At 36.5% G+C, this 18,518-nt stretch overlaps 1 protein-coding gene across 3 annotated transcripts in view; it reads right to left on the bottom strand.

Annotated features, from left to right (window-relative positions):
* Ccdc102b (coiled-coil domain containing 102B) overlaps nucleotides 1–18,518 on the bottom strand; it is a 154,099-nt gene that overhangs the window by 43,079 nt on the left and 92,502 nt on the right. Inside the window, exons 6-7 of one of the 3 annotated variants that reach the window (XM_047526626.1) lie at nucleotides 6,984–7,049; nucleotides 6,434–6,468 (exon numbers count right to left, since the gene is read on the bottom strand). The exons of 1 other annotated variant lie outside the window; for it this stretch is intronic. In XM_047526626.1, the coding sequence (XP_047382582.1) occupies nucleotides 7,032–7,049 (18 nt within the window). In that variant the 3' untranslated portion in view covers nucleotides 6,434–6,468; nucleotides 6,984–7,031. Of the gene's footprint in view, nucleotides 1–6,352; nucleotides 6,469–6,983; nucleotides 7,050–18,518 lie in introns of those variants that run through there. One more of the 3 variants, XM_047526625.1, reaches the window with a different exon arrangement.

The following is an 18,518-nucleotide window of genomic DNA, read 5'->3' as shown; positions in this document are numbered from 1 at the left end:
TGAGAAGGATTTGTTTGACGTACGTGGATGAGCCTATGTTCGGGGCATAGATATTTATGATTGTTATGTCTTGCTGATTTATGCTTCCCTTAAGCAGCATGTAATGTCCTTCTTTATCCCTTCTGACTAGTTTTGGTTTGAAGTCCACATTATCTGAGATGAGGATGGATACTCCAGCTTTTTTGCTGTGTCCGTGTGCATGGTATGTTTGTCCCCATCCTTTCACCTTTAGTCTATGGGTGTCTCTTTCTATGAGATGAGTCTCTTGCAGGCAGCATATTGTTGGATTTTTCTTTTTAATCCAATCTGCCAGTCGGTGTCTTTTGATTGATGAATTCAGGCCATTAACATTCAGGGTTATTATTGTGATATGATTTGTATTCCCAGTCAATTGACTCATATTTGTTTTTGACATGATTTGGTTTCTCCTTTATTTGGCTATTCCTTTAGGCTAGCGCCTCCTGTTGCTGATTTGCATCGTTGTTTTTCATCTCTTCCTCATGCAATATTTTGCTGAGAATGTTCTGTAATGCTGGCTTTCTTTTTGTAAATTCCTTTAGCTTTTGTTTATCATGGAAGGATCTTATTTCATCGTCAAATTTGAAGGTAAGTTTTGCTGGGTATAAGATTCTTGGTTGGCATCCGTTTTCTTTCAGGGCTTGGTAAATGTTGTTCCAGGCCCTTCTGGCTTTTAGGGTCTGGATTGAAAAATCTGCTGATATTCTTATTGGTTTCCCTCTGAATGTAATTTGATTCTTTTCTCTCGCGGCCTTTAAAATTCTGTCTTTATTTTGTATGTTAGGTATTTTCATAATAATGTGCCTTGGTGTGGGTCTGTTGTAATTTTGTATGTTTGGAGTTCTATAAGCCTCTTGTACTTGGTTTTCCATTTCGTTCTTCAGATTTGGGAAATTTTCTGTTATTATTTCATTGAATAGATTGTTCATTCCTTTGGTTTGTTTCTCTAAGCCTTCCTCAATCCCAATAATTCTCAAATTTGGCCTTTTCATGATATCCCATAGTTCTTGGAGATTCTGTTCATGATTTCTTACCATCTTCTCTGTTTGTTCAACTTTGTTTTCAAGGTTAAATATTTTGTCTTCAATGTCTGAGGTTCTGTCTTCCAGGTGTTCTATCCTATTGGTTATGCTTTCTATGGAGTTTTTAACTTGGTTTATTGTTTCCTTCATTTCAAGGATTTCAGTTTGGTTTTTTTTCAGTATCTCTAACTCTTTATTGAAATGATCTCTTGCTTCCCGTATTTGGTCTTTTAACTGTTGATTGGTGCGATCATTTAATGCCTGCATTTGCTCTTTCATCTCCTCCTTCAATGCCTGCATTTGCTCTTTCATCTCCTCATTAGCTTCCCTGATCGTTTTAATTACGTACATTCTGAACTCCCTTTCTGACATTTCTTCTGCTGTGCTGTCATTGGGTTTTATTGATGTAGTATCTAGGTTTGTTTGGGACATTTTCTTCCCTTGTTTTCTCATAATGGTCAGTTGTCAGTGGGACCCTGAGATATTGCAGTTTTCCACTATTGGCTTATAGTGTCCCAGTAGATTTCCAGTGTATCACCTCCCAGCCTTCAGTAGCCTGATGTCTTGGAGGAATCTGATAAAGCAGCTCATTCGAAGAATACTGCCCCTAGCCCCCTACTGGTTCCACGATTTGGAACTGGCTCTGTGCGGAAATGCTCTCACTGTGGGCCTGCACCGTGCAGCTGGCCGTGTGGGAAGAGCCCACTGCCGGAGTGTGGAAGACTACCTTGGGAAGACTCAAGCTGCCCTGCCCGGCTCTGCTAAGCCACCTCTATCTGGGCCTGCCACCCGGGCTGAGCTTTACCCAGTGGGCAGACTCACCCGTGGCTCCACTTCAGTCCGAGTCTCTCAATGCCTCCCCTTCTTAACTCCTGGGTTGTGGAGCGACCGGGGGTGCAGTCTCCCTCTAGGCCGCCATCTTGGATCGCCCCGTGAAGAGAGCCCGCAGCCGGAGTGGGCAGAGCCGCCTGAAGAGGTCTCCGGCTGCCCTGCCCTTATCCCTGAGGCTGACTGCAGATCGAGCCTCTCCGCTGGTTCTTTGCAGGAGTACACTGCACTGCAGCGGCTCCGGGACTCGGATCCTGCTCTGTTCAGACAGGCTCTCACTAGCGGGCCAGTTCTGTTCCGAGAACCTGGAGAAGCTGGCTGTGTGGGCTGGGAATAAACTTTTTTGAAGTTATTTTAATGATATATTTCAAATGTCACAAAAATATCCATGGTCTTAGGTACATTTCCTCCTTCATTCAGAAATTTATTCAGAAGACCCGATTTAAAGAATTACATAGAAAGAAAACAGTTTTTCACAAGGTCAACTATAGTAATTAATAACAGGAAAATAGCCTGGTTGTCAGACAACAGTCAGGTTTGATGGGATACGCTTCATTTAAAAAAATTAAAGTTGATGTTCCATTTATATGGAACATTACACTTGTATCAGTGCTTTTAGCAATGTCCCAGGTCACCACATGCCCCCTCTGTTGTGTTGGCAACTTAGCAAGCATCTCTTGTACCCATTTCCTGGTTAAAATACGTATGTGCAATTTTCAGTTTCCTCTAATAGATTTTGGTTGTGATTCACGACTGAATTACTGATGGTTTATTGTGCTGCTATTCTATAGCAGTAGAAAAGGCTAAAAGATCATCATCTTTAGGACATGCATTATTTGCCTAGTGCACACACAACCAATAGAGATAATGTTCATATTAAAATTACTCTCCAAGGAATGAAAAGAAGTTAATAATGACAATACAAAGAAAGAAAAGGAAAGGGAAGGAAGAATTCTACTCTGATTTGTCTTCCAAACATTTATTTCCAATTAGGTAGTCAGAGCTCCAAATTATGCTCAATGAACCAAGCGATTTTAAGCATTTTTTGTTTATTTCTATTCATTGGATGAGATTTCCCATGTGATCAGTCTAAACAATAGGGAGTCTTAAAGCACAAAATTTGATGTGTGTCTCTGAGCACCCTGGATACCAACCTCTTATCTGTAAAACAAGTGCTAGATACCTTGGATTAGATGATGTTTTAGGGTCCTTCTAGCTTTAACTTGTTATATTAAATTTACCTACAATGTGCTTTTATTTTTTAAGTAAAGTAATAAATTACAATGTGCATACTAAAGATCAAAAATTAATTATAATTCAATCAGTTCTAATATTTATTATTTAAATACCAGCATAATTTGACTTTAGCCTTAAAAATTGCTGGTTTCTGTTCCTGAGAATCAACCACTTTAAATTTTCATAGTTCCTCTTTCTAGTATTTATAGTCACATGAATGTGTGCACCTTCTAATTGTTGATATAGTCTGAAAATTCTTCAATGAAAAGAATACCTTCCACTTTCCTCTTTCCATGTCCCCACACATGCCAACTGTAACAGCTTAACAGAGAACATGGTACATATTCTGTTGTTTCCATAAATTGACTATTGTGAATAATGCTACAATGAACACACAGGAGTACAGATTTCCTTACGAAGTACTAATTTCATTCCCTTTGGGTATGTGTCTGGAAGGATTTCTGAGTCATATGGTAGTCTTACTTTGAATTTCCTTTTAGAATAACCTACATACCTTTTCTAAAAAATTTTTTTATTTGTTCTAATTTATTGTACATGGCAGTAGAATTCATTTATGAATTTTGATAGATTATACATAAATGGAGTGTAATATCTCATTTTTCTGATTATGCACATCATTCATGCAGTCATATATTCACATGAGGTAATAATGTCTTTCACTCTACTATCATTCCTACCCCCAAACCTCTTCCCCTCCCTTTACTCCCCTCTACCTAATATAAAGTAACTCTATTCTTCCCTATCTCTCTCCCCTTATGGTGAATTAGCATCTTCATATCAGAGAAAACATTTGACCTTTGTTTTTTTGGATTTGGCTTATTTTGCTTAGCACGATATTCTCCAACTCCATCCATTTACCAGCAAATGTCATAATTTCATTCTTTAAAGCTGAGTTATATTCCATTTATATATATATATATATATATATATGTGTGTGTGTGTGTGTGTGTGTGTGTGTATGTATGTATATCACATTTTCTTTATCCATTCATCTGTTTAAGGGCATCAAGGTTGGTGCCATAGTTTAATTATGTTGAATTGAGCTGCTATAAACATTGATGTAACTGTATCACTGTAGTATGCTGATTTTAAGTCCTTTGGATATAAACTGAGGAGTGGGATAGCTGGGTCAAATGGTGGTTCTATTACAAGTTTTCTGAGGAATTGCCATACTGCTTTCCATAGTGGTTGTACCATTTTGCATTCCCACCAGCAATGTATGAGTGTGCCTTTTCCCCCACATCCTTGCTTGTATTCTTGATAATCATCATTCTGATTGGAATGAGATGAAATCTTAGAGTAGTTTGGATTTACATTTCTCTAACTGCTAGAGATGTTGAAAAATTTTTTCTACATACTACTTTATATAATGACTGCCTCCATCTACATTCTTCACAGTGCATGTGAGTTCCCCTTTATTCACATCCCTGTATGGCTGAAAGCACAGCATGCGAGGGGAGCGGAGCTGCCATGTCTCTACTTAGGTTCCTTTGAGAAGGACCCTGTCCTCAGAGAGGAATGCTCTGCTCTTGTGCAACATAAATTTTCTTGGCATTAGGAGATTGAAGCACACCATGGTCTCCCTGTTCATTACGCAAGATTTTATTAACTCTCCCTGTTTTGAGAGGAGCTCTCCAATTTGCACATGCTGTTCTTCAGTTTGGACAGCTTTTCTTCCACCATTCCCAGGGAATGAACTCCAGCCTTCCTCCAGAGGGTCAAGCACAATCGCTGGCCGGCTATGTGAGAGGAAGAAGGCGATCAGTGGCTGAAAACTTCTTGCTCACATTTTCAACCAACGCTATTCAGTCCTACCCTGAGTCCTGCTAATTCCTGTTCTTGTTACACTTCAGTTCTGAAGAGAAAGTACAGGAACATGTCCAGGCTCAATTTGCTGGATGTAAAGAATTAATCTTCTTGGATTTCTCTGGAAAATGAGATGATCCCTTTATTGGTCTTGTAAGATTAACAAGTAGTTTTTTGTACTAGATAGAAAGGAAAACCCCAAAATAAAATGTATGCTTGAAATAATGGTGATCTTCTGGGTTTACTAAGGAAATAAATTGAATAAATGGATTAAATGTGTCATTCATTAACCCAATTTATATCAAATGTTACTCCAGACCACTTTCGATTGTAGAAATAAATCAACAAATAAAACAAAGAATCAATCTGCTTAAATGCAGGGCTTGATGTTAGGAGAACAACAACAGGATATTTCACCACCAGTTGCCACTGACTTGGCTCATTTCTCCACCAGCATTTGGAGCTTGAAGATTAAGCGAATGAGTATATCAGACTTGCTTGGGAGAGGGACATGTGAGTAAAGTCACTGCCAGAAGGAATGCTGGAATGTTCTGGAAACTGTCGTCTACTTTCCTTGTGACACAAGGCATGAATTTACAGTGTTTGAGTGACAAAAATTTCTTGTTTATTTGCATTTGGATTCAAGTGCCTCAAATTCAAATTTTCTGAAGTGAAGAATGGGAAGTCTACTCTTGCAGTGCAAATTATGATTGACTCTTTAAGGATGCTTGATGATTTTTATTACCAAAATAATAATTGTGCTTAAAAGATTTTTAAAATTTTTTTGAAAAAAATGAAGTGGTCCTATAAGCACACATTATGTCTTTATTCGTTCAGATCATATTAGAAGGCATTATAACACCTTTCTTTGATTTATATGATTTTTCTTAGTATTCTAGGATAGGAAAATTATGTTCCTAAGCATATGCAAACAAATTAATTTCAAAGCCATAAGATAAGTGAATATTTTAAATGTTTATTTAATTTTTTATGGTGTAAATCAACATCACATGGTGATCAAGGTAGTGATGTTTAACTCTAACTCTGCTGTTTGCTTTGGGCATGGTAATTTATGATCCTGTTTCCTGCTGTCACATCCAAATCATAAAAAATGTATATGATACATTCTACATTACAATTCTCTAAAGAAATAGAATAAATAAATAAATATACACATTTATATATAAATGACAGTTGGAGGGAGGCAGGCAGAGGAAGAGGGAGGAAAGAAGAGAAGAGAGAAAGAGGAGAGAAAAAGAAATAATGAATTGGCTATGAAGATGTTATTTCTGTAGCCATTGAATTGGAGATTTCATATTTGGTGTTTCTGACTGGATTAAACAGCTTTCATTGCTGTGTCCAAAATATCCAATAAGAACAACATAGGAGAGGAAAAGTTTATTTGGGGCTTACAGCTCCATAGTTTCGGTCTGTGGCCAGCCTACTCCATTGCTCTGAGCTTGATTGGAGGGAGAACATCAGGGCAGAAGGGTGTGCTCAGCTCCTGTCAGTCAGGTAGCAGGGTAAAAATATAAACCTTCAGGAACAAAATATAAACCTTAAAGGTCCACCCCCAGTACCTACTTCCTCCAGCCCTGCCCCACCTGCCTACAGTTACCACCCAGTTAATCCATTTAAATGTTTAGCCCATTAAATGGATTGATCGATTGATCCACTGACTAGGTTACAGCTCCATTACATAATCATTCACCTATGAACATTCCTGAATGAACACAGAAGCTTTGTGGGGAATGCCTCATATCCAAACCACAATAATCCACATCTGAGGATCCAGAAGGTTGGTGCCCCAGCTCAAGAGCTTAGGCATCAGCAGTTCCTATGTTCTCAGCCTTTTTTTTTTTTTTCAGGTCTCCAATGGATTGGAAAAGACCCACGCACATTGGGGAGAGCCATCTGCTCTACTCAGTCCATCAAAGCAAATGTTCATCTCATCCATAGCACCCTGACATGCACCCAGATAAATGGTCCCTCAAAATTCTGGGAACCCTATGGCCCAAACAAGTTGGCTCATGAAGTTTCCCATCACCCTACCTCATTAGACTGATGTGCTGGTTAAATGAAATCTGGTGTGTGAGGTACTTAGAAGACACCTAGAACCTGTAAAGCATTCACAAAATTCATTATAAATACGTACCGATATTCAGTCTGAAGAAAAACAGTTTAATAGATATTTATGCACTTCCCATTACTATTCAGCATTTACTACAGAGGTGTATGTATTGATTAGCTTTTCTTCCTTTCCCTTTTGGTTGCATTTTCCCTTCTATCCCTGTTCATGACCAAATGGTACCCTCCACTCATTGGTTGATAAAAATTTTGGGAAGAATAATTCTCTTGATATATAACTGTTCTTACTTATTTCTGTTGTTAAGCAATTTCTGTTATGGAGACTTCTAGAAAGACTAAAATCAGAGACTCAATTTTTTTTCTTTTTGCTAGGATACTTGAATCATTGCTAAACACACAGAAAAAAAAATCCCTCAGGCTATAATACTCAATCCCAGAACAGGTGTTTTGATTTGAACAGATCAATACTAAAAATGAAAACCAATATAGTGTATCACTGTTAAAAATAATTGTTCCAAAAGCTTTCCATGCCTATCAGGATGAAAAATAAATCAAGCAAAGTTTTACTGATTTATAAATGTATACAAACTATCTAAATAACAACATCCTGCTTTAAATATTTAAAATACAGAAGGATTCCTGGTAGTATTTGAGAGAAAAATCTTACTCTATTAAAGAAGGACCAAATTCAACAGGAGATATAGAGGCCACTGAATTCATTCAATTAACCACTGAGGGTGGAGTTATTCAATGAAAATGAAGTTTACATTTATTACTTAGTTGACTATTTATTCATTTTTAAAATATTCTTATCCCTAGAAACATTATACTTTTCTATCTGTATGAATAACAACCACAATCGTTTAGGCTGTGGTAACAAAATATCATAAAGGAGGCGGTTTATAAGCAACAGAAGTTTATTTCTCACGGCACTGAACACTGAGAGGTACAAGATCCAGATGCAGTATGTGTGGTGTCTAGTGAGGGCCTCTTTTCTGATTCACTGACGGTGCTTCTCCCTGGACACTCACATGGAAGATGGGACGAGCTGACTCTCCGGAGTGTTCTTTATAAGGGCATTATTCTCATTCAGGAGGACCCCACCCCGATGGTCTGATCACCTCCAAAGGGCCCTACCACCTAATTGCATGACCTTGGGGATGAGGAATTCGGTATATGAATGGGGGCAGGCGCAAAATTCAAACAATAATGATGACCAATTTGTTTTGAAAACCTGGAATGTAGTCAAGTCCAGAACACTTCAAATCACATTCTAAAGTCCAAATGAATATAGAAAGTAATACCCTCCCTCCACTTTGATGTATTTACTAACCTCATAAGGGTTAGAAACTTCCCTTTCTTTAATATTTGCTTTAACTATATTTTCCTCATTCATTCAGTGACTGTTGAGCACCTATTACAGCTTAAACACCCCTAATTTGAAAATCCAAAGTCTGAAATTCTCCATCATCAGAAATTTTTTGAGGCCACAAGTGGAAATTTTCCACAAGTGGAAAACTATTAAACTTGTTTAAATGCATAAAATTACTTTCAAAATTGTATAACCTTACTTTCTGGCTATGGGTATAAGGTACATATGAAACATAAGTCATGACCATGCTTAGATTCAGATTCCATCCCCAAATATATTATGTATGTATATATTTTATATAATATATAGTATACATATAACATATATAATATATATGTGCAAATACTCTAAAATTTGAAAACAAATCTGGAATTAAAAGCATTTCTGGTCCAAAGTATTTTGAATAAAGAAGACTCAGCCAGTATAATCCAGGAACTATGGCAGAATAAAGGTTCAAACTCTACCATCTAAACTGACAGGCTTTTTGATGTCCTGTTTTTATTAACCTGGGATTTTGGCAAAAAAAGAGAAATGCAATTGCCCATTTGGTTTAAGGCATACGTTATCAGAAGATCTGTTTGTATGAAAACATGTCTTCTAAGGGAAACTTTTCTGAAAATAATAATGGGAAAGTTGTAAATCAATTTCCTCTAAAATAGGACAGAATATTTCTTTTACTAGGAAATTGTGTCTTTGTTAAACACAACTATGCTCTAATAGTTTTAGCAAATTGGTTTTGAACACAAAGACTTGGGAGGAATGATTGATAATGATGACAGGGAAGTGTAAATGGCACCTTGGTGCTAACGTGTTGTGTGATTGTGTTCCCCTAGCCGGCAGTAAGAGCAGCACTGAGGAATTGTACTGCGCCTGCTGCCAAGGTCAAAAAACACTCAGAGAGGACAATACCTGGAGGGCATCTTGGGGAAGGTCTTGTGTAGCTGGAATGCATCAAGAGAAACACTAGATGCCCTAGGGTGAGCAATACAATGCGTGGGTCATTGAAGAGAAGTGGACTAATCCAAGAAAACCTAGCATTTAACAGTTTAAACTAATGCAGTCCCTTCTGTTTCCATCACCACCATTTCCATTGGACAGTTCTCCATCCAGCAGAAGCCAGTAAGAAACTTAACTGCTAACAGAAATGAACCTCAGATCATAATTAAATAATTCAACTTAGCCAGAGAGCTTTCCCACAGACCTGGCTAGCAAAGAATGACTACTGTCTTGTTTTTCCCTTGTGCACAAATAGAGTACAACTTTTCATTTCTCTGGTTGTACATGATGTAGAGTCACACCATTTGTGTAATCATACATGCACATGGGGTAATGATGTCTGTCTCATTCTACCATCTCTCCCACTCCCCACCTCCTCCTCTTTCCTCATTTCTCTCTGAACAATACAAAGTTCCTCCATTCTTCACTTACACACACACACCCCATTATGTATCAGCATCCATTTATCAGAGGAAACATTCTCCCTTTGGGTTCTTGGGATTGGTTTATCTCACTTAGCAAGATATTCTCCAACTTCAACCATTTACCTGCAAATGCCATAATTTCAATCTTCTTTAAGTCTGAGTAATATTCCACTGTGTATATATGTCACAGGTTCTTTATCCATTCATCTGGTGAAGGGCATCTAGGTTGTTTCCACAGTTTAACTATTGTGAATTGAACTGCTATAAACATTGATGTGACTGCATCACTGTAAAATGCTGATTTTAAGTCCTTTGGGTATAGACTGAGGAGTGGGATAGCTGGGTCAACTGGTGGTTCCATTCTCTAAGGAATCTCTATGCTGCTTTCCATAGTAGTTGCACCAATTTTCAGTCCCACCAGCAATGTATGAGTGTGTATCAATCCCCATATCCTTGCCAACACTTATTGTTGCTCGTATTCTTGATAATTGCCTTTCTGATTGGAGTGAGATAAAATCTTAGAGTAGTTTTGATTTGTATTTCTCTAATTACTAGAGAAGTTGAATATTTTTTCATATAATTGTTGATCAATTGTATATCTTCTTCTGTGAAGAGTCTGCTCAGTTCCTTAGCCCATTTATTGATTGGGCTAAGTTGTTTTTTGAGTCCTTTATAAATTCTGGAGATTAGTGCTCTATTTGATGTGCCTATGGTAAACATTTTCTCCCACACTGTGAGCTGTATCTGCATGTTATTGATTGCTTCCTTTGCTGAGGAAAAAACATTTAGTTTGAATCTATTCCATTTATTGATTCTCAATTTTATTTCTTGTGCTTTGGGAGTCTTATTGAGGAAGTCTGATCCTAAGCCAACATGATGAAGATTTGGGCCTATTTGTCTTCTATTAGGTGCAGGGTCTCTGATCTAATTCCTTTGTCTTTGATTCATTTTGAATTGAGTTTTGTGTAGGGTGAGAGATAGGTGTTTAATTTACTGCATATGGATTTCCAGTTTTCCCAGCACCATTTGTTGAAGAGACTCTCTTTTCTCCATTCTATGTTTTTGGCACCTTTATCTAGCATGAGATTCCCATATTTATGTGGTCTCTGTGTCCTCTATTCTGTACCATTGGTCTGCCTGTCCATTTTGGTGCCAATACCATGCCATTTTTGTTACTATTGCTCTGTTGTATAGTTTAAGGTATAGGTATTGTGATACTTCTGCATCACTCTTCCTGCCTAGGATTGCTTTGGCTATTCTGGGTCTCTTATTTTTCCAAATAAATTTCATGATTACTTTCTCTATTTCTGTAAGGTTCATCATTAGGATTTTAATTGGAATTGCATTGAATCTGTATAGCACTTTTGATAGTATGGCCAATTAGACAATACTAATTCTGCCTATTCAAGAACATGGGAGATCTTTCCATCTTCTAAGGTTTTCTTTAATTTCTTTCTTTAGTGTTCTGTAGTTCTCATTGTAGAGGTCTTTCACCTCTTTTGTTAGATTGATTCCCAAGTATTTTTTTTTTTTTCGAGGCTATTGTGAATGGGGTAGTTTTCCTAATTTCTCTTTCTGAAGATTCATCACTTATGTATAAAAATGCATTAGATTTATGAGCATTGATCTTGTAACCTGCTACTTTACTGAATTCACTTATGAGTTCTAAAAGTTTTCTAGTGGAATTTCCTGGTTCCTCTAAATATATAATCATGCCATCAGCAAATAGGGATAGTTTGAGTTCTTCTTTTCCTATTCATCTCTCTTTAATTTCTTTTCTCTGTCTAATTTCTCTGGCTAGAGTTTCAAGGACAATGTTGAATAGAAGTGGTGAAAGAGGGCGTCCCTGACTTGCTCCAGTTTTAGGGGGAATGATTTCAGTTTTTCAACATTTAGAATGATATTGGCCATGGGCTTAGCATAGATGGCCTTTACAATGTTAAGGAATGTTCCCACTATTCCTATTTTTTCTAGTATTTTGAGCATGAAGGGATGCTGTATTTTATCAAATGCTTTTTCTGCATCTATCGAAATAATCATGTGATATGGTGAATGACATTTATTGATTTCCGGATGTTGAACCAACCTTGCATCCCTGGGATAAAGCCCACTTGATCGTGGTGCACTATCTTTTTAATATATTTTTGTATGTGATTTGCTAAAATTTTGTTGAGAATTTTTGCATCGATGTTCATTAAGGATATTGGTCTGAAATTTTCTTTCCTCGATGTTTCTCTGTCTGGTTTAGGTATCAGGGTGATATTGGCTTCATAGAATGAGTTTGGGAGAGTTCCCTCCTCTTCTTATACTTTGAGGAGTATTGGAATGAGGTCTTCTTTAAAGCTTTTCTAGAACTCGGCTGAGAACCCATCTGGTCCCAGACTTTTCTTTGTTGGTAGGCTTTTGATGACTTGTTCTATTTCATTACTTGAAACTGATCTATGTAAGTTGTGTATGTCCTCCCGGTTCAGTTTAGGTAATTCATATGTCTCTAGAAACCTATTGATGTCTTTGAGATTTTCTGTTTTGTTGGAGTATAGATTTCCATAATAGCTTCTAATTGTTTTGTATTTCAATCATTCCTGTTGTGATAGTTCCTTGTTCATTCTGAATTTTAGTACTTTGATTTTCTCTCTCTTTCTCTTTGTTAGTGTGGCTAAGGGTTTATCAATTTTGTTTATTTTTTCAAAGAACCAACTATTTATTTTTTAATTTTTTTTCTATTGTTTCTTTTGTTTCAATTTCATTGATTTCAGTTCTGATTTTAACTATTTCCTGTCTTCTACTAGTTTTGGTGTTGGTCTGCTCTTCTTTTTCTAGGGCTTTGAGCTGTAGTGTTAAGTCGTTTATTTGTTGATTTTTTTCTTCTTTTGTTGAATGCGCTCTATGAAATAAATCTTCCTCTAAGTACTGCTTTCATAGTGTCCCAGAGATTTTTATATGATTTGTCTTTGTTTTGGTTTACTTCTAAGAATATTTTATTTCTCTCCTGATGTCTTCTGTTGTCCACTCATCATATAATAGCGTATTATTTAATCTCCAGGTGTTGGAGAAGTTTCTGTTTTTTATTCTGTCATTTATTTCTAATTTCAATCCATTATGATCTGATAGAATACAAGGTAGTATCTCTATCTTCTTGTATTTACTAACAGTAGCTTTGTGGCATAAAATATGGTCTATTTTAGAGAAGGATCCATGTGCTGCTGAGAAGAAAGTGTATTCACTCTTTGTTGAATGCTATATTCTATATATGTCCATTAAGTCTAAATCGTTGATTGTGTTATTGAGATCTATGGTTTCTTTATTCAATTTTTGTTTGGAAGATCTGTCCAGTGGTGAGAGAGGTGTGTTCAAATTACCTAGTATTATTGTGTTGTGATCTATATGATTTCTGGAATTGAGAAGGATTTGTTTGACGTACTTGGATGAGCCAATGTTTGGGGCATAGATATTTATGATTGTTATGTCTTGCTGATTTATGCTTCCTTAAACAGTATGAAATGTCCTTCTTTATCCCTTCTGACTAACTTTGGCTTGAAGTCCACATTATCTGAAATGAGGATGGATACTCCAGCTTTTTTGCTGTGTCCATGTGCATGGTATGTTTTTTCCCATCCTTTCACCTTTAGTCTGTGGGTATCTGTTTTGATGAGATGAATCTCTTGCAGGCAGCATATTGTTGGATTTTTCTTTTTAATCCAATCTGCCAGTCTACGTCTTTTGATTGATGAGTTCAGGCCATTAACATTGTGGGTTATTATTGTGATATGATTTGTATTCTCAGTCATTTGACTCATTTTTGTTTTTTTGACATGACTTGGTTTCTCCTTTATTTGGCTATTCCTTTAGGCTAATTCCTCCCTTTGCTGATTTGCATCATTGTTTTTCATTTCTTCCTCATGGAATATTTTGTTGAGAATGTTCTGTAATGATGGCTTTCTTTTGTAAATTCTTTTAGCTTTTGTTTATCATGGAAGGATTTTATTTCATCAACAAATCTTAAGGTAAGTTTTGCTGGGTATAAGATTCTTGGTTGGCATCCATTTTCTTTCTGGGCTTGGTAAATGTTGTTGCAGGCCCTTCTAGCTTTTAGGGTCTGGATTGAAAAATCTGCTGATATTTTTATTGGCTTACCCCTGAATGTAATTTGATGCTTTTCTATCGCAACCTTTAAAATTCTGTCTTTATTTTGTATGTTAGGTATTTTCATCATAATGTGCCTTGGTGTGGGTCTGTTGTAATTTTGTGTATTTCGAGTCCTATAAGCCTCTTGTACTTGATTTTCCATTTCATTCTTCAGATTTGGGAAATTTTCTAATATTATTTCATTGAATAGATTATTCATTCCTTTGGCTTGTTTCTCTAAGCCTTCCTCAATCCCAATAAGTCTTAAATTTGGCCTTTTCATGATATCCCATAATTCTTGTAGATTCTGTTCATGATTTCTTACCATCTTCTCTGTTTGTTCAACTTTGTTTTCGAGGTTAAATATTTTGTCTTCAATATCTGAAGTTCTGTCTTCCAGGTGTTCTATCCTATTGGTTATGCTTTCTATGGAGTTTTTAATTTGGTTTGTTTCCTTCATTTCAAGGATTTCTGTTTGTTTGTTTTTCAGTATCTCTAACTCTTTATTGAAATGATCTTTTTCTTCCCGTAGTTGCTCTTTTAACTGTCGATTGGTGTGATCATTTAATGCCTGCATTTGCCCTTTCATCTCTTCATTCAATGCTTGCATTTGCTCTTTCATCTCCTCGTTTGCTTTGCTGATCATTTTAATTATGTACATTCTGAACTCCCTTTCTGACATTTCTTCTGCCATGCTGTCTTTGGGTTTTATTGATATAGTATCTAGGTTTGTTTGGGGCATTTTCTTCCCTTGTTTTCTCATATTGGCCAGATATCAGTGGGATTCTGAGATATTGCAGATTTCCTCTATTGGCTTATTGTGTCCCCGTAGATTTCCAGTATATCACTTCCCAGCCTTCAGTAGCCTTAAGTCTTGGAGGAACTTGATAATGCAGTGCTTCCAAAGAAAGCTGCCCCTAGCCCACTGCTGTGTCAAGGGCTGGGGGCTGGCTCTGTGCAGAAAACCTCTCAGTAGGCGGGCCTGCTTCGAGAAGCTGGCTGTGGACCATGCCTGCCACTAGAGGGAGCCGGGATGCTCGGGGAAGTCACTTGCTGCCCTGCCCTGCTCCAAGAAGCTGCCTACTCTCCCAACCTGCTGCCCAGGTGGAGCTTCACCCAGTGGGAGAGACTCACCCAGCAGCTCTATGTTGGTCAGAGTCTCTCAATACCTCCCCTTCTTGAATCCTGAGTTCTGGAGTGATGGGAGATGCAGTCACCCTCTAGTCCACCATCTTGGATCCCCTCCCTTTAATTTCTTTTGTTTGTTTAATTGCTCTGGATAGAATTTCAAGGACTACGTTGAATACAATTGGTGAAAGAGGGCATCCCTGTCTTGTTCCAGTTTTTGGAGGGAACGCTTTCAATTTTTTTCCCATTTAGAATGATGTTGGCATTGGGCTTAGCATAGCTAACCTTTAGAATGTTGAGGTATGTTCCTAATATCCCTGTTTTTTTCTAGTGTTTTGACCATGAAGGGGTGCTGTATTTTATCAAATGCTTTTTCTGCATCTACTGAAATGGTCGTATGATTCTTAACTTTAAGTCTATTGATGTGATGAGATACATTTTTTGATTTCTGGTTGTTGAACCAACCTTGCATTCCAAGGATAAACTCACCTTGATCATGGTACACCACCTTTTAAATATGTTTTTGTATGTGATTTGCCAGGATTTTGTTAAGAATATTTCCATCTAAGTTCATCAGGAATGTTGGTCTTAAGTTTTTTTGTTTTTGTTTTTTCCTTCATGTGCCTTTGTCTGGTTTTGGTATCAGTGTGATACTAGCTTCATAAAATGAATCTGGAGCGGTTTCCTTCTTTTCTATTTCTTTGAGGAGTATTGGCAATTAGTTCTTCTTCAAAAGGCTTGTAGAATTCAACTGAGAATCTGTCTGGTCCCAGGCTTTTCTTGGTTGGTAGGCCTTAGATGGCATCTTCTATTTCATTGTTTGAAGTTGATATGTTTATATTGTGTGTGACTCAGTTTGGGTGGATTGTATATCTCTAGATATTTGTTGATGTCTTCAAGATTTTCTGTTTTGTTGGAGTATAGATTTTTAAAATAGCTTTTAATTATATTTTGTATTTCAATAATGTCCATCATGATATTTCCTTTTTCATCGCAAATTTTATTAATTTGAGTATTCTCTCTCCTTCTTTTCATTAGAGTGGCTAAGGGCTTATTAGTTTTATTTATTTTTTCAAAGAACTATCTTTTTGTTTTTTCAATTTTTTGAATTGTTTCTTTTGTTTCAATTTCATTGATTTCAGCTCTGATTTTAATTGTTTCCTGTCTTCTACTAGTTTTGGTGTTGATCTGTTCTTCTTCTAGGACTTTGAAACATACTGTTAGGTTGTTTATTTGTTGACATTTTGTTCCTTTAATGAATGGTCTTAAAGTAATGAACTTTCCTCTTAGCACTACCTTCATTGTGTCTCAGAGATTTTTTATATGTTGTATAAGTGTTCTTATTTACCTCTAAGAATTTTTTTATCTCTTCCCTGATGTCTTCTGCTATCAATGCATCATTCAATAGTGTATTATTTAGCCTCCAGGTGTTGGAGTAATTTCTATTTTTTATTTTATATTGATTTCAAATTTCATTCCATTATGATCTGATAGAATGCAGGATAGTATCTCTACCTTTTTGTATTTGCTAAGAGTTGTTTCGTGCCATAACAAATGGTCTATTTTAGAGAAGGATCCATGTGCTGCTGAGAAAAAAGTATATTCCCTTGTCAATGGATGAAATATTCCATATAAGTCTGTTAAGTCTAAATTATTGATTGTAATATTGAGTTCTATGGTTTCTTTGTTCAGTTTTATTTGGAAGCTCTATCCAGTCATGAGAGTGGTGTTTTAAAGTCATCCCATATTATTGTGTTGTGGTCTATTTGATTCCTGAAATTGAGAAGGGTTTGACATACATAGTTGTTCCATTGTTTGGGACATATGTATTTATGATTGTTATGACTTTGTGATGTATGATTAACTTAAGCAGTATAAAATATCCTTCTTTATCCCTTTTGACTAACTTTGACTTGAAATCCACTTTATCTGATATGAGGATGGAAACCCCTGCTTGTTTACACAGTCTGTGTGCGTAATGATATATTTATTCCCATCCTTTTACCTTCAGTCCGTGGATATCTTTTTGTATGAGATGAGTCTCTTGAAGGCAGCGTATTGTTGGATCTTTTCTTTTTATCCAATCTGCTAGTCTATGTCTTTTGATTGATGAGCTTAGTCCATTAACATTCAGGGTTATTATTGAGATATGATTTGTATCCCTGGACATATTGGCCTATTTTTGGTTTTTAAATTGGTTTCTCTTTTGATTGACTTCTCTTTTAGTTTAGTTCCTTGGCTGACTTTCATTGTTGTTTTTCTTTTCCTCCTCATGAAATATTTTGCTGAGAATGATCTGTAGTGCAGGCTTTCTAGTATGAATTCTTTTAGCTTTTGTTTATCATTGGAGGTTTTTATTTCATCTTCAAATCTGAAGTTAATTTTGCTGGACATAAAATTCTCAGTTGGCATCCATTTTATTTCAGAGCTTGGGATATATTATTCCAGGACCCCCTAGCTTTTAGGGTCTGGGTTGAGAAATCTGCTGATGTCCGAATTGGCTTTAACCTATATGTAATCTGATTCTTTTCTCTTGTGGTCTCTAAAATTCTACCTTTATTTTGCATACTGGGCTATTTCATTATAACGCAACTTGGTGTGAATCTGTTGTAATTTTGTACATTGTTGTCCTGTAAGTCTCTTGTATTTGATTTTCCATTTCATTCTTCAGGTTTGGGAAATTTTCTGATATTTCATTAAATAGATTGTTCATTCCTTTGGTTTGTATCTCCGTGCTCTCCTCTATCCTAATAATTATTAAATTTGTTCTTTTTATGTTATCCCATAGTTCTTGGAGGTTCTGCTCATGATTTCCTACCATCTTCTCTGTGTGGTCAACTTTATTTTCAAGATTAGAGGTTCTGTTTGCCAAATGATCTAGTCTGTTGGTGATGCTTTCTATTGAGTTTTTAATTTGGCTTATTGTTTCCTCAGAGAATGACTACTTCTGATGGGATATCTGAACAAAGGAGTTTTAAGGACTTTAATCCACTGCACATAGTCACAACTTTTCTTCAAAGAAGTAAGTCACTCAAGACATCTGATATTTCTTGGATAAATTATCACACAGGTTTTCACCCACTATTCACATTTGTATCTGTCAGATTTTGGTAAATGCTAAGTGATAGTCTCAGTCTTGGATAACCGCAGTATTTAGGCCTACGTGTATCTAGTGCCCAGAAAGCATTTCCATCTATGATAGTGTGACTTTCAGTTTCCCCTGGCTGTTTTGTTTTTTTTTTTTTTTGCTCTAAAGGTTTCCTCATATCTAATATCCTCTTGTAGATTTTGTTCTCCGAGTTTTGTCAATATGAACTCAGAATGTTTAAATCCATATCACTAACAGGCTTCTATATTAACCTTCTTGTACATGACAGTACAATGTGTCAAAACTGTATAATCATTTCTGATACATTCGTGGTGTTCTCAGCCATCTACGTCTCTTTGCTAAAA

Source organism: Sciurus carolinensis, chromosome 15 (genome assembly GCF_902686445.1).
Source record: "Sciurus carolinensis chromosome 15, mSciCar1.2, whole genome shotgun sequence".
Classification (NCBI taxonomy): Eukaryota; Metazoa; Chordata; class Mammalia; order Rodentia; family Sciuridae; genus Sciurus; species Sciurus carolinensis.
This window is presented reverse-complemented; position numbering and strand designations above follow the sequence as displayed.